This window comes from Strix uralensis, chromosome 3, assembly GCF_047716275.1.
Source record: "Strix uralensis isolate ZFMK-TIS-50842 chromosome 3, bStrUra1, whole genome shotgun sequence".
NCBI classification, from domain to species: domain Eukaryota; kingdom Metazoa; phylum Chordata; class Aves; order Strigiformes; family Strigidae; genus Strix; species Strix uralensis.
Window position 1 is genome coordinate 76,818,866 of NC_133974.1, and position 25,067 is coordinate 76,843,932.

The window sequence follows — 25,067 nt, forward strand, 5'->3', positions numbered from 1 at the left end:
GCCAACGAATTCTGATCTTGAGTATGTGCAGGCGCCTGAATGCCAGGAGTGGAACACTTACAGACACAATGTGCAGAAAAGTTGTATTCACTGAAAGTTAATTCTTCTTTCAGAACTTGTAAAAGGCTTACAGTAATTAAAGGTTGGAATTTATGTCTGTTAATGATTTCTCTCCCCCTTTTATAGTGCAGTTCTGTGCAACACCTGTTGGACTAAATAAATTGTGCTTTCTCATAGTAGTTAGAGAAGCCCTTTGAGAAATGGGCAGGGTTTTGGCATCATTGACCTGCACTGCCTTTTTTTGACTTGAGCTTTTTGAGGATTCTTTTTATTTTCCTTGAATATCTTGGGGATGCCCAGCCAAGCTAACTGGAAAAAGTTGTTAAGTGAGGGAACATAACACAAAGGAGGGAGCAGCCAAGAATTCCTGCGCTGACCTATGTTCAAGGTGGAACAAAGTGAGAAATTTTCGAAGGTTGTATTCAGATGAGCTGTTTTTTAAAGAATCCTCTGTGTGATGTGGGAAACGCTATGTGTAACAAAAGTCCCCAACATTTGCCTACTCCTAGAATAGGTGGGCAGTTTTGTTCTGTGCAAACCATTCACCTTTCCTCTAGAGAGATCACAGCTGAAGCTGTATTTCTGCCAGGTGACTCTTGCAACCTACTTGTGGTTTTGTTGTGATACTTGCGGAATCCAGGATTTGGCCTGACGTGTATAGTGAGCTCCCTCTGCTCTACCTGTTTTCTGTTGGCTGTCAACATGTGTTTTGGCAGGATGTTGGAATGAAAGAAAACCACTGGTTATCAAAACCACCTGGCTTATTTTGCAGTGTTGTGTGGAGGAAGTAACTTGAGGCCAACTGCAGATTCCCCTTGGATCTTTCAAGCATGCTAGGGAAATTTTTTTCTAGTGCAAACTGGCAGTGTAGCCAGCTATTATAACAGTAGCCCTCCTCCAAAAATTCTTCTGGAAGCAGAGCACAATAGCAGGCATTTGGTAGTACATGTAATAAAATGCTATAAGGTCCATTTTGCAAGCTGGCAGTGACGACACAGCTGTAAGATATCATCTGTCTTGACTCAGCAGAACTGGAAAGATGCAGCAATGGCCTCTGCCGGGAAGTTCCGTAAGGATGGGTGTTTTTTCGCAGTGCAGTGCTCACAAGGATAAGCACTGGAATTCATAAATTCCTGGAGGAGTAATTTCTCATAATGAGCACATATGGAAAGCTGATGAGTTTGCCTGCCGTACTGCTTTGTGTTTTGAACACTTCTTGTTGTCAGCTTCCAGTACATTTAGTGTTAACACAAACCCACCAAAAATCCCATTGGTTAATGGTAATGTACCCTTTGGGGAACATCTCTAATGCTATCATATTCCACGTTTAATCCACAGGTAGAGATCTAAGTGCGAATTCAGCTATTACCATCTACTGTGTAACTTCCAAGAGTATATTGAGAAGCCCTCATTCCTCAATTCAGCACTGATTTAACAAATGTTACTGTCTTTCGTTGTGTTTCCTAGGAGCCAACATCTTTCTTACCTCATCTGGACTGATTAAACTAGGAGACTTTGGCTGCTCGGTGAAACTTAAGAACAACACACAAACAATGCCTGGAGAAGTGAACAGTACTCTGGGGACTGCAGGTAAGGAGGCATGTGCTAGGCAGATACTTGTCTAGTTACATAAAAGAAGATACCTCTGGGCTGGAGTAAAACAGTGTTTCAGGGAAACTTGATTTTACCTTGGCTAGTTAGATATGCTTTACATCCAGAAGCCAAAACAGTCAATGAATGATATAGCTGGAGAGAGAAAATTGTATTTGTCAGGTAACTATAAAGATGCTGGAGCTTGTGTTTTCTGGGGCTGTATCTTTCTCTGCAGCGGTACTGTTCTCACTGAACAGCTGCTTCATCTATTTTTTAAAAATGAAAATAACTGAGAGCATGTATTGTACCAGAATTTTCACTATCACTTTTCAAACTGAAAGACAATTATGCTGCAAATGTGTCAAAGAACAAGAAGCCAGCAAATGACAAAACAGAGCAAGAAAAGCTGAGTGGTACTTCATTACAGATATATTAAAAAGCATTTGGTTTGCCCTATTAATCACTTAATGTATTCTGTTCCTTTTGCTGTATGAACTGATGACATCCTATGTGTTGTTTCAAAGCGTACATGGCTCCGGAAGTAATTACTAGAGCTAAAGGAGAAGGACACGGACGTGCAGCAGACATCTGGAGCCTCGGCTGTGTTGTTATAGAGATGGTCACCGGCAAGGTAAGGATGTTTCATGTACTGAATGAGTGCAAACTCTTCTTAGCAGTTTCCCTGCCAATTCTGGTGCCACTCCCAGCAATCTGTCACACTTAAGTCTGCAAGTACTGGGGTGGTTTTTAACTTCCCGGGGTACAGAAATACATGCTCTGTGGGACAGCAAGCTGCTCTCTAAACCTTGCACTTCACAATGCTGTTACCTGTTGCAGAGGCCTTGGCACGAATATGAGCACAACTTCCAGATCATGTATAAAGTGGGGATGGGTCATAAACCTCCTATTCCTGACAAAGTGAGCCCAGAAGGGAAAGACTTCCTTTGCCACTGCCTGGAAAGCGACCCAAAGATGAGGTGGACGGCCAGCCAGCTCCTCGATCACCCTTTTGTCAAGGTTTGTCTCATGGCTTTGGCTACAAAGACTGTAGGTGGGAGTCAGAAACAGACTTTATAGTTGGCTTCATCGTTCACAGCTGTGCTGCAGGGCTTTGTATCACGGTGGGAGGCTGGTATCAAGCCGATACCGTCCAGAATACAAGGTTTGGCAACTTTTCCAAAGCACATGTGATGTTGCTAGTGAACATTTGACTAAAAGAACCTGGTGTGCAGCATGCAATAAACTTTTACTGCTGTTTTGAGATGCATTATGTTAAAAAGACTTGTCAAGCTTAAATTCAGTGGTAGTTAATTGGATCTGAAGGGCTCTGTGCCTAAAGTTTTAACGAGTACATATGCACAGACCTCTGTAGTAGAGAGATAAGGGTCCCCTCCATTAAATGTGAAACAAGCACATGCGTGAGAACTCCACCATCCTTCTAGTGCGAGGGTCTGCTTTTGAAGTTCATACTTCACATTAAGTTCACACCGAATGTTTATCTGGCAGTTGGCGTAACAATCTGCAGTTCTTGCATGAACTATGGTTTGAGTCTTTGCATAAGAATAGCAAATATTCAGAGCTCCAAATTTAGGTGTATTAGTAACTTCTTTTTTGAAGTAGAAGCACAGTAGGTTATTGAATTCTGTCCCATTTTCCAGTGTAAAGTTGTTCACTTTGGTATTCTGGTTCAGTAACAGTGTTTTAGGATCATCATACCCATCCCTCTCACCAGTGCAACTGCAGCCACATCCCATCCCTCAGAGGCAGAGGCAGAATGCTGCTTTAGGCACCTGAGAGTGGCACAGTGACAGTGGAAACATCAGTATTCACGTATAAACACTTGTCATTCCTTATCTGTCTAACATGGGAGAAAGAAGAAAGCTTCAAAGATGTTCAGTGAAGCTGCAAAAGAGATTGATCCGTTGTCATCTTCTTGCTGCAGTAGGGAGACAACTGAATTAATTGCCCTTCTGTCCACAGGTTTGCACAGATGAAGAATGAAGTTATTCAATCTCTGGCCTTTTTTATTCTGGCAAGATATCTTTTAATCACTACTGTATGTAATATTTACATAAAGACTGTGCTGAGAAACAGTATAAAAGTTGAACTTTCGAAGACTGCACAAGTGACGAGGGTCACTTTCTCTGCTGCTCCTGTATGTTTTACTTGGCACATGTTGCTCATGTGACAGTGTCTGCAAGTTGGAAGAAGCTGCATGTTTCAGTGAAAGTGCCATTACTACTGTATATGGACCATACCTTTTTTGTTCTTTCTCCCGTTTCTCATTTGATTGAGAACTGTAATGTTAATACGTAGTATTTTTGAACTCTTTAGGTTCAGAAAAATGCTGTAGTGTTATCAGGCGTTATGGACCTTGTTTTTTAAACTGTTTGTTGAGTGCACTGACTGTGAACTTTTACTGGTTTTTTGTTTATTTGTTTTTGGCAAGCTTCAGATTTGTTATGCACAAGGCTGATTAATGAAATTTTAAAAAAAGTTTTTTCTCAATAAATGGTTTATTTTAGGAGTTGTTGGTGAAGGGTTTTTCTTCTGAAAATAAGTACGTGGCATTGTGTCACATTTTAAACTTTTTTTCAATGCTTGTTTAAGACTTCTAAGCTAACCGAACTGGAATAAGCTTCTCTTATATTGCAGTAGTCAATGTTTGTCAAGTTCAAGATGGGCAGTTACACAAGATGCTTCTTACACAAGTGGTAACAGAATTAAGGTCCCCCCTTTCATCCCCTCCTGAGGAAATATGGTGATGTGCAATTCCTGACACTATCTAGTTATATAAGGGATAGAGCCACAGTCTGAAGTAACTTGCTTCCTGAACGTGAGTACTGTGAACAGGGAGCCTTGTTTCAGGTGCCCTTATACACAAAGGGGAACTGCAGACAGCTTTGGTGAGTCAGGATAAAGGTGAAAAGTAAACTTACTAGTTTGTTGTTGCTGACCAAAAGAAAACTCATTCACTGCATGTTTCCTTTTTATACTTTTATTTTTGTATAAACAAACGTTAAGACTACTTTTGTTAAGGCAGTTGTAGAACATACAGTTGCTTGTGGGGACAAGGGGCAAACACTGCTTCCTAATGACATATGTCATTCTTTTAATACAGTGAACTGGACTAGTTTAACTTTGGCAAGTACCATTAAGCTTTCTGTGTCTGCCAGTGAACGCTGGAAGGGCCCAGTGGTGCAAGTTCTTGTGTGCTGGGATTCTAGAAGTGCTTAGGAGGATGGAGCCAGGAGTGGTGTGTTTGGCCCTCAGCCTGTTCTAAGGGTTGGTCCCAGGGAAATGGGGTGTGAAATGGTCTAAATACTCTTTCAGAAGTATTTACATGTTTGGTGTTTTCCTCTGGGTGAAGTAGCACTGCATGCAGTTGGGGAGGAAAGGACTAAGATTCATAAGGAACGTTAAATGTACCACCATGTTAAATCAGTGGCTCTAAAGAGGCAAAAAGCTAGTCTCTATCACTACACGAATATGTATTTGCTGCTCAGAACTACTCACCCCTGCATACAGGGTTCATTCTGCCACCCTGAGAAAAGCCTGATGTGTCTGTCAGGTAAGGGTGATAGCAGAAAGCTAGCTTGGAGAGATCACCTTTCTCTCCCACCCCCACACATTTTCAAAGTGTTGCTATTACAGTGCCTTCAGGCCTGGCTCATTAACTGCCTGATGCACTGCTGCCATAGCTGGACCTTCAGGCACTACTACAGGTTACAGTACTTGGTTTTCCACTGTTAAGACTGTTTTAGCAAATAAAGTGCAGGGCATGTGCTTTATTAAAAGAAAAGCAGTGCAAGCATGGCAGTATTTTCTGTTCTCGGGCTATATTTCATGTGTTAAAAAACTACACTAAAGCCCAAGTTTACGTTTGTGACATCATACAACTTGTTGCAGAAAGCTTCAGAGCATAGGGAATGTATGTGTACACAAGACAGGTGGGGAAAAGCACCCCCAAAATTATCCCTCACACTTCCCAAGGCCTATTCCTTCCTTCACATTGTATGTTTCGCTCCCTCCACTCTCAAAAAAATTTACTTACTGCCCCATGCTAAAAGCACTATTATACCTGCTCTTTCAGTGCTGCATATTAAAAAGACTAGTTCCTAGATGATCTGATATACCAAACAGCAAATACATATTTCATGGAATGATTTGTGTTCTATTAGCCCATTTCTTCTGGCCTCAGTTTTATTATAGGAAAGGAAATTTTTTTTTATACCAGCTGCCAGAACCAAGACTGCTTACCTTCTTCTCTAGAGACACACAGGCTCTTCAGTCCTAGAATGTCACTGTTTAGGCCTATGTGCAGTGAAAATGTACTGTCACTGAACGTGCCAATCATAATCCCCACTGCTCAGCATCAGTATCTTTAGATTTAAAGAGACTGGGGTTTTTTCAGTTGTAATTGCTGATAGTTGGAAGTCCCCTCCTTTTCCTTTTTTCTTTTTTTTAATCAAGGTTTTTTTTAGTAACTTACATATTCTTAACTCTTCAAGTTTAAAAACAAGAGGAGGCTGCCCTGGAATCAGTACCAGGGATGTCAGAGCAACACAGTTTTCCCAAGGAGCTTGAATCTCATTTTACTTAATTCAGAAGGGTGTCAAAGCAAGTCCAGACAGCCATAAAAAAAATAAGTCATAGCGCTGTCCTAGGTCTCTCTCCTACTTCCCCTCTTCTCCCCAAAAGAAAAGCAAAAGATGATTTAACTATTACCTCAGGCTGACTGTCGTGAGGTACCATGTAAACTAATTTATCAGAAAAGACAGACAAGCAGATTAATTGGGATCACAACAGTATGGGTGTGGGGCATAACTTTTAATGCATGCTTTGCACTGCTTAGTTACAGCATACCCAGTTGTTTTGTTTCTACCATTGTTAGGAAGGCCTAGAATTTTAATCAATGTTTAAAGCTGAAAGGAATTTTATTACCTCAGTTTTTCCAAACTATAAATGGCATTTACTCTCAAAAGAATTACAGGTTTCAGCTATGCCTCTGATGTATTGCCTGGGGAAAGACAGAACTTAGCTTTGCTCAGGCCACAAGGCCAAATTCCACTCCAGGTTATGCCACTGCAGGGCTCTTCTGATCTAACAAAGCGGGCCCTTAGCCAGGGTCTGGCTGAAGAGTGAAAGGGCCATGTGGTGCACACTGTGGGAATAAGTTCTAGATGTAGAAAAACTCTACTACAATTCTGCCAGTTCAGTAGAGCTGCTTCAGTCCAATACTGGTAATAACCAAGCAGAGCATCTTACTGTATTTAAACATTGACAGATTATGGTTGTTAAACTGTTAACGTGTGATCTACACAACTATCAATTTTAATCATCTTGTAACAATCTTCCGACGTTTATCCGTTCCTTAGAGCAAGTTAAGAAAGATAAAGCCTGCACCTCTGGTTAGTTTCCAGGTAGAGTCTCATCATACAAGCACACTGTAATTTTTTTTTTTTTTTTCTTCAAAACTTAAGTCACTTTATAGGAAAACAAACCAACCAAACAAATGCAAACCTGTTGTGGAGAATATACGGAGTGCATCTTTCAAGCGTGTCATCCAGCCCAAACCCGCAGAGAAAAATAACAGGAGCACAAATTCAGATATGCATGGCAATTGCTCATCCTACCCTTCCTCTGATCTCACTTGAAGGACCATGATACGCACTTAAGAGTTTTCAGAAGTTGCATTTGTTCCCTTTGGATTGAAGCAGTCTCTGAAGATACTACTTGTGTTTCTGCTTGTTGTCATTGTTGCCATAGGTGGAGCCCTTGTTAATTTCTGTAACGCCTATCATCCATCTGACACCAACAGAAGCTGCAAAACAAAAATAAAGTTAAAATCTGCTTGCAGACAAAGGCTGAAGATCTGTACAGGTCTAACATTCTGAAAGAGACTAACTGTTCTCAGCCTTACAGCAGCACAGCATTAAAGGTAACTCTACCTGTCCTACCCCTACCTGACCTCTGATGAAAGGTTCACCCCCCTGCCCCTCTATCAAGTAATTTGCCCACGGTATTTCGTTAAGGAGGATCCTCACTCACTGGCCTCAGGCTAGACACATCCTCTCCCACCAGCGGGAGCCATCACGGGTGTGAGAGGCACAGGCGTGATGTGCTCAGCCCTGTTAAGCCTTAGCAAGGCTGGCTGTGGAATGGGGGTGCTCTGGGGCTGCTGGCATTACCTGGCTCCCTGGAGTTGTGTGACAAATGTACTAATGCGTCCACATGCAAGGTGTGACAGGGGAAGGGAATTCTGCTTGCCCCTGTGCCTGGAAGAATACAAGCAAGTGCAAGGGCACTCAGATCTTGATTAAAAAAAATGTAAGTTGTGACATTTTTTTAACTACAGCTCATGAAAACAGTCCATTATAAGAGGCAAGATGAATTTAAAAGACTTTTATATTTGATTTAGTAGTAGTAATTCACCATGCATGAGACTTTTATTTATTTGTAGCACCTGAAGTGGCTGTTTAACTTAAATGCAACTTAGCCTAAGCCCTCACCCTCCTCTAACAGTTTTGAGGTTTTTTTGTAAAGGGGCTCAGCCGCCCAAAATCTGTTATTCCCCAAACTTCTGCTCAGCTACTGTACGTATCCAGAACTGCCATGCTTCTTTCAGGCCTAAACCTACTTGGAAGTCACAAACACCTTCACTCAGAATGCTTTTTCTAAAAACAAAAAAACCCAACAACAACAACAACAACAAAAAAACAAAAACAAAACCAAAAAACCCCCAAGAACCCAAGAAAGCCACAAACCTACCCTAAGCCTCCAAATCCAGTTTCTTCTTGACCAGCAGTGAAAAGGCACAGTGCTGTGAGATGCTCTTAGAAGTCTCATTCCCATCAGTCTTCACCTCTCTAAGATGACCCTGAACAATTCCTCACCAGCCAAAGGACTCTTTATGCTCAAGTCAGAGCCCGAGATCACCAAGAAAAGCCAGAGGCTTCATACCACTGCCTGGCATCAAGTGTGAACAGCAGGGCTGATAAAACACCCTGTGCCCAGGGGCGTTTGCTGCTCTTCAGCACAGGCAGGGGCAAGGGCTGTCAGCTGGTAACCAGTGCTGCTCTGTGCTTTACCAGTTGCTTGTGCAGCTGTAACCTGGTACTACCACATCAACCATGCAAAATCATCGCTTTTTAAATAGCTGCTTCTCTCTTGTGCTTCAAGCAACCTCTTCTGAAGCGGAGCACAGACTATTGAGCAAATGTTATAAATGTTAAGTAAGGCAACATGAAAAAGATGAATATGTAATTAAGTAAGAAGATAGGCTAGAAAGCAGCTCTGTAGAGAAGGACCTGGGCTTCCTGGTAGATGCCAGCAGTGTGCCCTTGTGGGAAAGGAGGACAAAGTTGCCCAGGGCTCCATTAGGAAGAGGATTTCCAGCAGGCTGAGGGAGATGATCCTTCCCCCTGCTCAGCACTAGGGAGGCATGTCTGGGGTGCTGGCTCCAGTTTGGGCTCCTTGGTACAAGAGAGAGACAGACTAGAGTGAGGCCAGTGAAGGTCACAGAGATGATTAAGGGAGTGGAGGGAACATCTTTCATACGAGGAGAGGCTGAGAGCTCGGACTGGTCACAGCCTGGAGAAGACCTCAGTGCAATCTTATCAGTGTGTATAAACATCTGATGGGAGGGTGTAAAGCAGACAGAGCCAGGCTCTTCTCAGTGCTGCCCAGTGACAGGACAGAAGGCAATGGGCACAAGCTGAAACACAGGAGGTTCCCTCTGAGCATAAGAAAAAGGAAGAAAAAAAATCTTTACTGTGCAGGTGGCTGAACACTGGCACAGGCTGACCAGGGAGGTTGTGGAGTCTCCATCCTTGGAGATGCTCAAAAACTGATGGGACACAGCCCTGAGCAACCTGCTGTAGCTGACCCTACTCTGAGCTGGGGGTTTGGACAAGTTCTCCAGAGGTCCCTTCCCACCTCAGCTACTGTTTTCTGTCTGATTTGCTTAGATGAAAGGCACTGTGTGTTTTGTTCTTTCAAAATACCAGCACTTGAAAATAAAGCAATCAGCTACAGACTTGTGCTTTGTACTATGACAGAGTTTAGAAGTGCAGGTGGTAACTGGATACCTGAGATGAGCCACACAGATGTGACACAGCGATGGCTGAACAGACAGTAGTGCAATGGGGAAGCTGGGCTGCCTGTGGGGCTGCCCTCAGGTCTTAGGGATGCTGAGAGAACGGGAAAGCAGGGCCCTCTCACAGGCAGAGCCCTGTGCAGTGCACAGCCCAGAAAGAGAGATGGCTCCTAGGAAGTTCACTGTCACACACCACTGTTAGTCTGTGACTGGAAACACACACAACTGGGACAAGTGAAGGGTTTCACTTTCACAAATAGAAAAGAAAAACACATCTCTGACATTTAACTGGCCATGAACTAGGGAAGACAAGAGGAAGATCCAACATGCAGCCTGCAGTCTGGGATTGTAACATAATAGTAAGCATGAAATCGTTAAGGCTTTAACCAGAAGGGACAGAAACAGCATCTGGAGCAGGGCACAGAGCATAAATAAGAGCAGCTATTATAGCAACCACACAGCACACTGGGGATTTCATCCAGTTCGAGGAATGCCACTGCCTAGACATCAAAAAACACTTAGTTCAGCAGTGCAGGTTTATTTGTTTTTCCTTCTCCTTTGCCCCCTAGCAGAAGCTGCCACTGCCCTCTTGTCCTCATTTCACCCTGCAGCCCTCAGCACCCTGGGGCAGGCAGATGCAAGGAGAAGGGACTGCTGCTGTTCGCCAAGCCTCTGGAAGCAAAGCTGGGCTGCCTCAGTGGTTTCTCCCTGCACTGCCCGCCTCCTCGCCACAACTCCTGGAGCCTTAGTGCACACCCCAGTGATATCATCATGTTTAAGGATTTATTCTGCTGTTGTTTTAAATACAACTATAGTAAGGGGGACTTAACAGTTTTTTACTACAAGGAAGGGGAGAAATGGAGATCAAGTGGGAATTGTACCTAAATTAATCAGCTGAGAGTTTAAGCCCACTCTGAGAAGAGCCAGAGAAGCTATCAGCTGAGGCATCCCTGCACTGCTCCATGGCAAACTACAGAAGGTAACTGAGCTCCTGCCATCTTTCTGCCCATCATTACCCACCAGCCAAAAGTTGCAGGAGCTTGCTGAGGACCTGCTCTGCCTGCCAGAGGGAGGGCTGAACTAACACAAATTGACAGAGCCAATAAATGGAATCTCTTTTCTGGAACATATTTTAGCTCCAAGAAAACCACCACCCCACACATAGTACCACATCCCTCAGCAAAAACCTCAGAGCAAAAAGATTTTTCTCTCACACCTCAGGATTTCTTCTCATCTGTTACTTGGGGTTTGTACCACACAGCAAGTGCCAATAAGCAGCACAGCAGGTAGGGGTATAAAAATTTCCTGTATATAGTCTGCTGTACACCTGAGTTACACAGGTTATATGTTGAAATGAAGATGTGTACAATTAAAGCTTATGTGAATGGTAGAAATTGCCATTTAGGGCCTATCTTACATACTATTAAGGAGAAGAAACAAGCAAGTAAAAAAAAAAAATACCAGTTTTAGGCACCAGGCTGAAAGGCCAGATTATCTGGCAGCTCCACCAACTTGCAGAATCCTACACACGATTTGTATCCTCCTGCTGTTGTAAAATTTACTGTAACACCGCTGGCTCGTGTTCTCCTCACCTTCCACTCATCTCAGCTTATGGGCATCAGCAGCCTTGCTGCCCAGATCACATCATGCTCCGACCCTTCGGTCCACGTTCTGCACTTGGACACTGTCAAGTCACCAAGGTCTCACTCACAGTTTGTACTCTGCTCTCTGGAAACGGGTCTTCCAATAGCACCATGCGCGTACTGTAGAGCAGACATACAACAGCTTCTGCAGAATCAAAGCTGGCTTGTTACTACTTAGACTTGGTTCAGATGGACTACTTCTCTCGCCTATAACTGATACTTAACGGCTGGCTCCACACCATAAGCCCAGATGCCATTATGCTTTTACCATTAGACAAGTAAGAGCTAATTCTTAACTTAAAAGCCAAGAGAAGCCCTCTCATCTTTTGCATATAGCACCAACAATCCCCTTTTAACTGCTGCTGACAGCTCCATAATAAAATACTTCTAGAGCATGAAGGTTGTCCTCTTCAACACAAATTACCAAAACATGAAAGGCAAATTAATGCTGGGTTCTTTGGAGTCAAAAGAGATTGGGGAAGCAGGAGGAGGGAAAAAAAAGAAGCTGCTGTCAAATACATATACTGACATTTGACAGACTCACTCAATGCTTTAACACCAAAATATCAGCCCCAAGTTTTAAATAGCAGTTATGAGCTAAGTACGTAATTGTCTTGCTATGTGTCCTATGCAACTAAACCCAGTTTTCCAAAGAGATTTTTGTCCCCCAAACTGCTTGAGCATTGATCCTCTGGAGCAGGGACTGCCTTCTGTTGGTTCAAGTAGTATCACAAAAGGGTCCTGGTCCCAGGCCGGTAGTTAGATACTAGCACAATGCGATGATTATTATGAGTATAAATAGCCAAACTGCTGCCCAGCAAAGCAAGAGGGGATGGCTCAGCATTCTCAGTATAAAGAGGAGACATCGTTTATTTAGGGCTGAAAGTGTTTGAGCTGAACCAGCAGAGTTATATATACATTGGTTATTCATTCCCTGGATCTGAGAGTTAGGGTCTGAGGTGTTACAGCGCTTGCACTCCAGATTGACCACCATGGGGCATTTCTCTTATGGCTCTTTCCACCTGAACAGTCATACTTACAAGCCAGTAAGTGTTTTACTGGAGAACACAATTAGCAGAGACTGTCCAACAGAGAGATGACACTCTGGAAACAAAGCAGAGGATACCAGGTAAAAAGACCTCCTAGTTCCTCCGCTCTTTCCTACCACAGAAGGTTTATGCACATCTCTTGTGCTATCTGCACCTATGCTAATAAAGGTAATGTTATCGGGTACTGAAATCTGCCCTTAGAAACAGCAATCTACTTATAATGGGCTATTAGGGACTGCAATAAGCTTCCCAATTCTGGAGCATCAGGTGAGCTGTCAAATTGCCATATGAAAAAATAATGTCCCAAATGCTACCTGTGCTGCTTCAGTTAACGAACAGAGGGAAAAGGTCTTCTAGGAGCAATGTGAAAAGGCAGTTTTATCATCTGATCACAATGGTAAATCCTTCTGATTTACAGAAAAAGCTTCCTTTTACATTGTTAAGCCACCAGGTACCGATTACCGCTCGCACTGGAAGAGAGCAAATACAGTCCGCCCTGCTTTGCTACAGACTGGATCTGCCAGGCAGACAGTTCCAACTGGCACCGAGAGTCACAACTTACGAGGTACATTTGTGTTCATCTACTGCTACCTCCCAGCCACTGCTGAAGTCACTTCTGAGACCTTGCCTAAAGCTGGAGGCAGAACTGCAGAATAAAATATCAGTTGCTCCTTTGTCAGAAGACGGCTGCGTCACTCCCAGGACATTCATGACAGAGACACCCCTCTGGATATAAAGCAGAGTTTTGAGAGAACATCCCTGCTACAGAAACTCAGCTACTGGCTACAAAAGCCAATGTGAAAGCTTTGGCTGAAGTTGAGATGCTTCCACAGAACAAGACAAATGATTCTCAACCAGTAATAACATTGCTTTTAAAGGGATAGAGTAAACCAGATACAGACTACAACACAGTAAGGGAACTGTTGCTCTTTTGGTGAGTAGTGACACATCCACTTTTAAGTGACCAGGATAAACCAGCTCTGCTTTTTGTTTGTTTTTACTGAAGGCTGAGCTTCATTCCACTCTCACAGATTCACGGCACCTATCTGCTAATAAGTGACAACCATCATCTTTCTTTTTGCCTGCTCATCAGCAAGAGGTGGCTGGCTGAGTCTAATTAGGTGACAGCCTCTATTACAGACAATGCAGTGTCTTCTGCTGAACTGCGAATCCTGGCCAATTACAAGCACTTTGGGTTTAATCACCCCAAGTATTCCGAGAGAGAGCAGAGCTGTTGCTAAGCACAGGGGTCTTTCAAAGGTTGCAGAGGACTGCAACCTGAGCCACCCCACAAATGTGGCGAGGATGTATGGGGCAGCAATGCACATCGCACAGGGGGCCATTAATCTTGCCATTCTTAATGGGCTCCTCAGCTGTGCTTTTGAAGCCTGGGAGCTCATGCATTCATTCTGGCAGCAGACTGCTGCTGTAGTTTCCTGTTAGCTCCAGTGTTACAAATAACCTGAAAGCAAGTCCTTTGGATTATCACTGCATTCAAAAGAGGACTCACAGCAGCCTGCTTATTAACCTTTCCTTGTGGCTAGAAGCAGAATAAAGCTAAATGTGGAGTAAGACAGCAAGTTCATTCTTAGTAGCATCATTTTTTCTTTACAGGTTCTTTCCCTCACTTCCTGATAGAGAGAAGACATGACCTAGTTGTAAAGGCCACTAATGGCAAGACGGTATTGGACTTAGGGTGGGGGGTGAAGGGTGTGGTGTCACTTAATTAATAAGGGCTAAATCCTGAAACATTACAGATGCCACAATGCCAAGCATTAAAGCATCCAGCCCTGAGGTTAAAATCCAGAAACCCTGAATTATGCAGCGAGGCTCCCTGTGAAGGGTACACAAGGCACGAAGCACTTTGGAATGGCACCCGAACAACCAGCCTGCTGAGTGGAGGAACCAAATTAAGAGGAAAATGCTGAAGGAAATATGAGAAATTTAAAAAATTTTGCAATGGCTAAGCTTCAGTGCCCCATCAGGCCATCGTTCCCCAGCCCAGTACCAAACATAGACTATGCCAGCATTTCTTCCAAAGGTAGAACAAGTGCCCTCTTGAGTGCTATTGCCAGGGATGCAGCATTTGCAACGGTGTCACACCTCATCCTGCCCACTGTTGTATACACGTTTTGAACTTGAGCACAGGGGAGACTGACTGACCTTTCTCTGCAGCTGAAGGGGATTTGAACCTAACACCTCACATTCCTGAGAAGCACACCCCAACCGTGGGACTCACTCTTCACTCCCATCCTGTTCACTGGTCACAGAAGGTGTGTGTGTTGGGGGGAGGGGCACTAGTTGTGCCTTCCAACAACTAAGGAGGGTGAAAAAAAGATGCTTCTAAGTTGTAGTCACTGCTCCAAGAAACTCTTACACATTTTACAGAAAACATTCCCAGGGTAAAAAGCACCAACAATTTCTCCAGGTAAAGACAAGAGCACAGGATGCCCCTCCCTTTCCCTCTACCTTGTCCACATTAATGTACCAACTAATATGTTGGACTTTATCTTTGCTCTTCTTTTCTTTCCTTTGGCCCAAAGCACCATGAAGAAAATTTCCTGCATGTGTGCACATACACACACACAAATTCTTCTTTCTCCAATTATCTTTATAAAAAGCTTCCATGGTAGCTAATGGAGTTTGATTTGGTGGGCACTTTCTGAAAAAGAATATTGTGTGCCTATGTGGTGGTTTAGTCCCTGCTGGGGTCTGAGACCACGTGGCTGCTGCCCCTCCCCCACAAAGGGAGTGAAATACAAACCCCGGGGCTGAGATAAGGAGAGGTTTAATACAACAGTGCAACAGCAACAAAAACAAACAACAACAATAACAATAACAGTAATAACAATGAACAGAGAAAGATATATATATACCGATACAGCAGCGAGAGAACCGGCTGCACCAACCACGCGATCACCGATTCTTCCCGCGCTCTGGCGCCCGGACGTGATGTCAGCATGGTATATGAATAACCTGGCTAGAGCTTCCTCCCCCACTGCTGGGGAAACTTAACCCTATCCTGGCTAAACCAGAACAGCCTACCATATCAAACTCTTCACAGATGGGCAAAAGGACATTAGTTAGTTTATCTTAATCGGACTAGCATGGGACCTGCTCAGTATTCAGATTTCTGAGAATGCAAAGAAATATTATGCAGTAGAAACAATTTCCTAGGTAGAAAGCAAAGATGCACTTCTGAGACATGAAAATGCTCTATGTTTTCCTATTTCCTCCATGTTACTATTTTGGACGTGGCTTTTTAAGCTAACTCTAGTATCTCTGCATCCAAGTTCACTCAGGAGTCAGAAGGACTGTGAAGTTCTGTTTCTTTTTCAAAGGGCTTTTCCAATATACACAGACACTAAGGTGATGAAACCATAAATACATGTGATGGTCAGTGCAGCCATTGAAAATATTTGCTTTATAAATGTGTGGCTTATTCTGGAAGGGAACTTATTCTTCAAACAGGCACTTAATATGCCAAAAAGCACAGACACCCAGATACGATCTAATTTGCAAAACTGACCTGGTTCCTGCTTCCATGAAGGATACCAAATGAGATCTTCCTCCCTTTCTGTGGGCCAGCTCCTTGTTTGTTTTCCTTCCTCCTCTTAAATAACATACTAGTTTAAAAAGAAACCAAGGCAATTCAGAACTACCACAGGAACTGCAGGAATCACCTGTGATAGTCTATGTCCTGTGCTACATAAGTAGATGGCCACAACAGGCTGTCCTTAAATCGCAAGTTCATGGATTCCAGTGAATGACATATGAGACTATGATTAGATGAAAGAATTCTCAACAGAATAAATTATCCTTGAGCATCTCTTCCAGGCATTCGAAGTACAACCCAGCAACACACTACACAAGAAAAGAAAGCCTTTTTTAGGCAACCCACTGGAACGTTACTGTTTTGATTTTTACAGAAACAGAAAATTTGTATGTAGCTCTTACAAAAAATAACACAACTGTACAAAAATAAACAAAAAAAAGAATCTATTTAACCTATTCCAGGCTAAAGTGGGTTAGTATCAGCTGGTCTGTTGAATTCACAAGTCATGTTTATATTTAGTAATAAGTCTCAATAAATGATATCTGACAGTTACCCTGTAAGTAATCTTTCTGTTTCAGAAAACTTACCTATTACAATGACAAATGCAAAACTAGCCAGTGTCAGTGATGATCCACTGTTGATCATGTTGATGAGCAGCTTGAATAAAGGATATAGCAGCAATAAGGCCCAGAAAAGCCAGTTCAAAAGTGTCCATGGTCGTCGGGGTGGTACTATAGGGACTGCTGGGTAGGTTCCTGTTCGGTAGTATTCTTCCTGGAACGCATCCTAGTAGAACAAAGGAGGGCAACAATTAAATCCCCATCTGCCAGCAAAACTAGCCATTCCTGACTTTGATGTTCCTCCTTCTGCAGACTCGTAACTGCAGGGGAAGATCAAAGACCAAGTCATGGCTGGAAAGCTCGTACTTTGAAGTCAATGAGGATGCATTCAAAAGAAGAAGAGCTTACACTGATGCGTACCTCTTTTCTTTCTCTGACACATAGAAGCCTAGAAGATGGCATGCCTGGAGAATATAACAAGCCCAGTAAAACAAGAAGGGTGAGGGGATGTACGCTCCTGCAGCAATGCAGACATCACTGTTGAACCTCCTGCAAGGGCCGCAGCCACTGACCAAATACTGCTGGTAAGCCAGAGAAGCATTTGGGCTACACATTCAGCATCAGCTCCTCTATTCCCTAATGTTTTCTCCAACCACTGCACTAAAACAGCATCAACAGCCCTGTCAGAAAAGGTGAGAAGACACCATCTTGTCCCATACTCCAAGGAACACCAGCCCCTCCTGTCTGCTTTGTCCCATAGATGCAGTCTTGTTCATCTTGTTCCCATGAAGCTTACAGAAGGAAGTTTGGGTGCTGAACCTCTTTACAGACAGTTGAGCATGCAAACAGTTTAGAATCTCTCACTGGTTTTAACCAAATGACTCTCCCTTTTAGTATCATATGAGGAAGACAGAGGGGTGGTGTTTTTTTAAAGCACAGAAGACTTAGAATTCAGTACCTTCCTCTAGAGCCCATATGGATGAACAGCATTGCCTTTAGCAATGTGATATCAACCTAAGATATCAAAGTGGGTGGGGGAAAAAAACCCTTCCTGCTAGTTCAAAAGCAAAGATTATTATAATCCGTGTTATCACATAAAGTTGGTTAATTAATGAAGTCAGCATTAAACTGACATAAAAAAGAACCTCAATTTAGTCAGAATGAAGTACCAAATTTCTTCAAAGAAAGGAATGCTTTATGATGGTTTCCAAAAATTCTGGCAAAGCCAAGACTGTCCTAATCAACCACAAGATTATTTCTACTATGCTATGATTTTACATTTCCTTACACTCCAGCTGACACAGACAATTCTTTACTTATTTAATGGCAATGTGAGCAATTACAGGCTGCTATCATTTTATCTATTTCAAAGGGAACATTCAGTTTTTAAGAGATTACACAGTAATTAAAGCATTGCACTCTATTGAGATTAGAAAAATTGTGACTGTTTTGCACATGTGAGTTAGATTGTACTGGGATCACTATGGCAAATTAATTAGCTGTCTTCAACAAATTACACAGTTTATGAAGTTTTCTTTACAGTGCCTTGAGGATTTCGGTTTATTTGACACAGAGCTACCAATCATCAGTAAACTGAACGCTACTGTATACAATGAGGTTTCTAAATACCGGTATTGCCCTGAAAAGTTAAGAATTTTTGACTATTATTGGTATCGCCATTAGGGGGCCTATTGCTACAGAGAGCAAGACACACTCACTTAAAACAGGCGCAGCAGTTTTCTCTTTATTGGCTCTGCACAGCATTAGGGGCGGCACAACTGCTGACCACATCTCAACAAGAGGTTTGAGACAGATGAAAGAAATATACAACGGGCAAAACAATGTCAGTGCCATCACCTCCACTACATGTTCTACACTGTTGTGGGGAACAGCTCTTCAATTCCGTTACGATACCTTACCCTTAAAAACATTCACATTCCTTGCAGTAGAGATCTGTGGGTTGATTTGTCTTCTAAGCTTTTGCAAGGGTGCCTATGGGTACCCATCAACAGCTCAAGCCAGCATTTAAACCCATGATGTACCTCAAAATTCCCCTCAATCACCTCGCCCACATTAAGTTCCTTTCATTCCCCTGCATACAGAGCTTGTTTTCAGTTTGTAATAAATCCCACCCACCCAAGTATCATATTTGGACATAGAAACATGCTCCCTCTAATGCCCCCACCAAATCTGAGTTACTTCACACAGTGGGGTGGGTAATGCAGTGGGGGGAAATCAGGAAACATCCATCATCTTGTGAGAGGCTAACTGGATTCTTCCTCCCTGCTCCCACCAGGGAGGTCTGACTGCAGAGGTATGCCACTGCCCTTTCATGAGGAAGCCCACAAAGAATGAGTATCCAAAAATATATCCTTTGTTCCCAAACACTTGAGTTCTGTACACTTCCCCTCTTCAGTTATGCTTTGCTAATTCCCAGGGGCATTTCAGCATATATTTTCATGCCCTGTTTTCCATGCTTCTCTTACAAGAGAGAAGACTTAGAAGCTTGCTTTCTTTTTAATGGAAATTAAGATTCTCAAGCAGAACTTCTATTTTAGGTGCTGAGGCTGTAAGGAGGTGAAAAAAGAAAACAAACATGCAAGAGCTGGCAGAGTTGTAACTATTATACAGCACCTCTTCAGACCAGGCAACTAAGATGCTCAGCCTGTTCCTTATTAAAGTCAAAGGGAGTCTTTCTAGCAATGGCCCCTTAAAAAGGAAAAGAAAAAGAAGATGTGTGCAACCCAAAATACAGCTCTATCATAATTTGGCATTAACTGATACAGTGCTGGCCATCTGTGAAAGGACAAAATTCACCCCAGCTGAGGAAGAAGCATGTGGACATGGTGCTTACTGTAAGCCTGGGAAAGGAAGGAGAACAGTGTTTGGTTTAGAACAACACAGTGCCATTGTTTATCTGGCAAGGCCCTTTTCATTGCATTTGCAGAACATGAAGTGATAAGTAGCAATAACATAAACATACTAGATTCCCAGAGAGTAGCATCTCAGATAGAGGTACATGTAACAGATCAGACAATGAGGTAAAAAACAACGGAACAAGATTTTCTCAAAGACTCTCACTCTTTTGCTAATGACAATTTAAAAAAAAAAAAAAAAAAAAAAAAGTGATGTCCCTTCATGTGCTGATTTCATTACTCATTCAAACACCTTTGTGGCCCTGATCATCACGAGTGCACGGTACTCCAGCCTTGATCTCAGTACCTGTGGCAGACCCCACCTACTAAATCATGCTACTAGAGCATAATTCAGCGCACGGTATGTAAGTCTTGAGAAGATACTGCAAAATTATGAAAATCGCTGAGAATAAGCTATAGCATAGCATAATGCAAGAGAAAACAGGGGCTCTGTTTTTCAGTAGCGTGCATACCTTGTCATACTTCAAAAGGGAAAGTGGAGTGCTACAACCAAAATAGACAAGGCAGGGGATGAGTGCTTATCTTGCAGCAAATTACTGCCCTCTGAATACAGATTTGGTACATTTTATCATAACTATTTACTGACTCTGAAGACAGAATTCATTTTTGGAAACAACACCTAGGTGGCAATGCTGTTTGTTATCCAACTTAAGAGCCAATTATCTCTTTAAAGATGCATGGCAGAAAGGTGAAACAGAACTGCATTTTTACCCTGCAGGTGGGCTTTCATCATCTCAGAAGTCTTGAAGAAGTTGTCCCTGCTCTATATTCTCCCAGTCTGATCTTACAGAGACATGGTTTTGTGTAAACATGAATGACTGAAATGAAGTAACAGTTTCACTGATGCAAAATAGCTGAAGGAAGAAGAATATGCCATCTTCAGAAAAAACCAAACTCACCACCAAACCAAAAAAACCCAACCAATCAAAAAAATGCCACACAACCAAAAAGGTCTTCATGAAAAGGAGAACTGAACGCACATTCCTTCCTCCTATACTTAAATAGGAAACTATGGATTTAACCAACCAGCAAATTAAGTTGTTATGAAGAAAGCAGGATAGATGTATGCACTAGAAATAACTGAGTGTTCGCCAAAGAGGGAATAACAGAAACAACTTGGAGTGAGTTACTGCAAACTATGTAATAAGGGATTCAGGAAAACAATCACCATATTCTCATTTGATTTATGTTCTTCTCTTGCAAACGTCCAAAGAGTTTTTAGGAACATGAAACAGGGTTACAGATAAAGTCATGGCAGCAGAAAGTGGACTTTTGCAATGTTCAGCAAAAGGACCATTTGCATTTATATGCCTGCAGAGAGAGCACAGGCCCATGGGTAACATAATGCCTTCCTCCAGAAAGGTGTTGGGGGTTGTGTCTGACTTAGGTGCTAGCGGCACAATATACCAGAAGTGAGATCAGAGGCAAAGCTAGCAGATCTATAACTGAGGTCTCAACACACATTAACTTTTCACATTCCTGTAAGCAAGCTGCTTAGAGGGGCAATGAATTAAACCAGAAACAGTCATGATTTGAAGCCAAGAAAGAGTAGAACACGGTCAATACAGAAATGTTAATGTTGTGTTCTGGGTGGAGTACAAATGGCATGGCAGAATTTTGCTGTCCCTGTGAGAGAAAACCAGAGCGTAGCTATATTTTATCACTTCTAAATATGAAGCATTACCGTATTACAGTCTGAATACATAACTGAAATCAATTTATTGAAGCAAACCAAGCTGCCAGGCTCTCATGCCTTGCATACCTGTGACTCCCACTGACTGACATGGGAGTGCTGCCTGTATTCAAAGAGCGCATCCCCCAACCATTATCACCTATGTTGATAAAAACAAAACCCATGAGAAACAGATTCAGAAACTCTGAAGGACACATATGAAAGTAGTCTTTGGGGAGAAAAAAAAAAATAAAAATCACCAGGCACCTACAAACACAGTCATTATTATTCCTCCCACATCCTATGTAATTAGGAATCTTAAATGCATGCCTTCTTTGCACACAATGTGAAAGCAATTTATCAGCCTGTTCTATTAATGTTGGATCTTTGCCTTGGTAAAAAAAGATAGGGTAAAACAAGGGACAAAAATTCTAATACACTAAAGCAAAATATATCTCATTTAGCCCACAAATTACTTATTGATTTCGGAGGTGCCTTTAAGGGGAAGGAGGTCCTTCTACCAGCCAGGAGGTAGTTGTATTTTTTGTATACTTATGCAACTTTCTAAACAAGAGTTTTAAAACTACTCTATCGAGGATTGCTTAAGTTTTCTTCCTGTTGTTCTTTAAGTACAAAATAAAGGCAATCATGACTGACAGCACAAGACCAGTTTGTGTCTGGAGAAACAGGGCACTTATCCTGAAAAACAAACAAATCAACCAAGCCATCCCAGGCCCCCAAAACAGGGCCACTACACATGCACACTGTAAAGGTCTACTAGCAGTATAAATAACTGAGCACTAGTGGCTCACAAATGCTGTCTAGACAAAAACCCAACCTTTTCTTGATACAGTTTGTGGAGCCAGTTAGAACATTCCTGTTCATCTTCTGGGACTTCCTCTAGCGGAATCCGCCTGCCAATGGTAAAAAAAGAGAAATTGAATAATATGAAATACTTTGGCTCCCATGAACAGCACTTATATTATACAGACAGATTATCTATCTGACAGGAGACTCACTATATTTTCCACCTTTTTTTAATTCATGGTCACAGCTCCCAGATCAGCAAAGTATAGTTTGCTTCTAGAGTCACCTTTAGTTTTTAGAGGTAGCTGGAATTCAGAAATTTAGATTTCTGAAATAGTATTGCAGTATGTTTGAGCTCAGTAGAGCCACTTCCTAGATAAAGGTTTGCAGTTTTCTATTTCCAAACAAAGGGCTTAAATAAATTGATTTCTTACCCTACCTATCGAGTTCAAGACTGTATTTAAACAGCTTGGCATTAGAGAGAAAAAAACCCAAGCCATTCTCCTTATACCTAGGGTAAAGCACTCTAGTATTTCTCAGGTAACATTTCCAATTCCTATAATTTTTGTTACATGCAGCTTGGCTGGATAATTTCCAGCAAAATGGCTCCTATCACTTGAAAACCTTGTCTTGACAAAACAAAGTTTTCATCACATTACATGAATTTTGGTCAATAATCCTGTGACAGAAAAAAAAAATCCCCATCATCCTTGTTTATGTATGCTAATAGCAGTATTTTATAATTTTAACTTTTTTCCATATAGCATGTGTTTTAGTTAATATCCATTAAGAGCAACATCAAATTAACTTCCTTCAGCACATGAGAGAGCACTTTTCACAGTCAGGATGCTCCTGTTCGCAGTTAATAAATTAAGAGGTGTGACACTACAGTTTTGTTCCTTTACTAAAGGAAGTTGTAAAATGACAAACACTGTAAGTCATCACAATTTACACAGAGACAAGACAATCCAAATTTTACAAACTTCTACTGAGTGCAACACCGACAGCACTTCAATAAGCAAATATGGAGGATTTTGAAGAACATCTGTGATAGTCCCCAATTAACTGCCAAAACAAATTTTGCCATGAGGTTTACCCTGCCTGTAACAGCTTTTCAGGAAGCTCGAAAAGACAAATAGCTAGCCCATGTCATGGAAAGCAATTTCCATGCTCTGCCAGATTAACTTGCAGGAGGCTGGAAGGGTGTAAAGGGAGACACAGCAAGATGCACACCTCTACCGACACTGCTGGAGGAACGGCCCACACAGGTAGTGCCAGCTGCTCCTCCATGAACACTACCCAGCCAGGCCATGTACATCAAACACAAGGCCACTAGGCTGAGCTACCCATGATAGCCAAGTGGGAATGCAAACTCATGCTGCATCCATGAGGAATCAAAAGAAAGTTTCTTTTAACCTTTGACCAAAAAGTTGTGAAGAAAGTATTTTTTCAAACAGGAAGAAAAGGGGAGGTAAGAAGAAAAGGTCACCCTACTCTGCTTCATGTCAGTACCCAAGATAAACTAATTGGACCAGACAATTATAAAATTATAAAAGGGTTATGATGAACTCCTGGTCACTTGTGGGATCACTTCCATGCTCCTATGCTCCAACTCTAAACCATCACATAGCCTGAATGCCTGCAGCATGGGTGCTGCTGGTAGAATCTGGCCTGGGAATTGGCCCATTCCCATTAAGATTATGTGAAGCCACTGGGGTGTTCATCACTTACAGAAACATTAATGATACGGAATCCAGGTAATCGTTTTTTCATTAAACAACCCCCTTTCTTGGTAGGAAGAGAGTGGCAGTCAAATACATCAACAACTATACCAAACAGAGATGGTAAAGCCACTCCATCCGAACACTGAGTAGATGTTTGGTATTCTAGCCAAGTGAGTGAAAAGAGGCCCCACTGTTGCTGCTAAGCTGACAAATAGACACACAAATGAATAAAAAAATAACAAACATATAATTCTGTAGACCTTTATAGGGTCCCCACACATATAAAGTCACAGAACTTTACAAGAAAACCTTCCCATCCCATATGAGTTTATATCTGCAGTTCTGGGAAGTCAAGTTAGTACAGATTTGCTATCCGTTACCTGACTGAAAATATTTCCTTATTTGTGCAATTGTGATTGCAAGTACACACTCCTGTATGCCAAAAAGGAATTAAAATATGGATTACTTGCCTTACATATAAATCTGCATGATATTTCTTTCCATTTAGAACTCCCAGCAATGTTGGATTCTCATTATTTCTAAAATTGAGGGTAGAATCATAGACTGCAGAAACTACAAGAAGAGAAACAGGTTATGTAATTACTGTAGTAATAGAATGGAAGTAAGTCATTCTCTCTCACACAATGAGCATATGTAAATATGAAGTCATCAGCAATAGCACCACAGTTTGAGTTGTCACCAAGGTAGAGATGACAATGGAATATTCAACACGCAGGCTTTAAAAAGCCAAATAACCAGTGACCCTTTCAGGAACTACCAGTAGAATGGAAAGGTCTGCTCTCCACCCATCCCTTCTTCCCCATCAGGTGCAGAATGTTGGGCATAGGGAACACAGTTACAGTTTCTGACAGTTAATATACCTAAGATATCGTAGGAGTCAAATGGCTGAAAAACTATGAACTTTCTCAACTCACTGTGAATAGCACAACTCCCCCCCCAAATCTGGGTGAATAACCAGGCAGATACACACGTCATAAACAATGAACAATATCTACAGTTTGACTAAGAATGGGTAAAGTGTGTGTGAGACATCCTACAGCCAAAGGGCTTAATGCAACTATGAATCGCTGGGGTTCAAGACAACCTCCCCTTCATGTCCATTACTTGGTAACTGAGGAACTGCTATAGGGTGAAGGCAGAGACAGAATAACAGACCACGTCCTGTGTGAGCTGGGCTGCTGCTGTGAGGAACAGAACATCCACATTCTGCAGAACAAAACCGGCAGCCAAACTTTCAGCCTCCAGAAAACAGTTTCTGCAGTTCAGGACTGCACAGTAACAGTAAAAGTATTTGCAAAGGTCATTCATATTTAAACTAAGACAGCATTAACAAGCAGTTTCTACAGAA

General features: G+C 42.1%; 2 protein-coding genes across 11 annotated transcripts in view; one reads left to right on the plus strand and one right to left on the minus strand.

The window, feature by feature from the left end:
• Window positions 1–4,180, plus strand: part of MAP3K4 (mitogen-activated protein kinase kinase kinase 4) — a 124,302-nt gene extending 120,122 nt beyond the window's left edge. For 7 of the 9 annotated variants that reach the window (XM_074862983.1, XM_074862976.1, XM_074862977.1 and 4 more), the window contains 4 exons: window positions 1,528–1,650; window positions 2,178–2,284; window positions 2,491–2,670; window positions 3,634–4,180. In XM_074862983.1, coding sequence (XP_074719084.1) covers window positions 1,528–1,650; window positions 2,178–2,284; window positions 2,491–2,670; window positions 3,634–3,654 — 431 coding nt within the window. In that variant the 3' untranslated portion in view covers window positions 3,655–4,180. Of the gene's footprint in view, window positions 1–1,527; window positions 1,651–2,177; window positions 2,285–2,490; window positions 2,671–3,633 lie in introns of those variants that run through there. The other 2 variants (XR_012628183.1, XR_012628182.1) reach the window with 2 other exon arrangements.
• Window positions 4,181–4,635: 455 nt separating this feature from the next.
• AGPAT4 (1-acylglycerol-3-phosphate O-acyltransferase 4) overlaps window positions 4,636–25,067 on the minus strand; it is an 86,783-nt gene continuing 66,351 nt past the window's right edge. For both annotated transcript variants that reach the window (XM_074862985.1, XM_074862986.1), the window contains exons 6-9: window positions 24,169–24,271; window positions 22,006–22,081; window positions 16,587–16,785; window positions 4,636–7,477 (exon numbers count right to left, since the gene is read on the minus strand). In XM_074862985.1, the coding sequence (XP_074719086.1) occupies window positions 7,386–7,477; window positions 16,587–16,785; window positions 22,006–22,081; window positions 24,169–24,271 (470 nt within the window). In that variant the 3' untranslated portion in view covers window positions 4,636–7,385. The remainder of the gene's footprint in view (window positions 7,478–16,586; window positions 16,786–22,005; window positions 22,082–24,168; window positions 24,272–25,067) is intronic.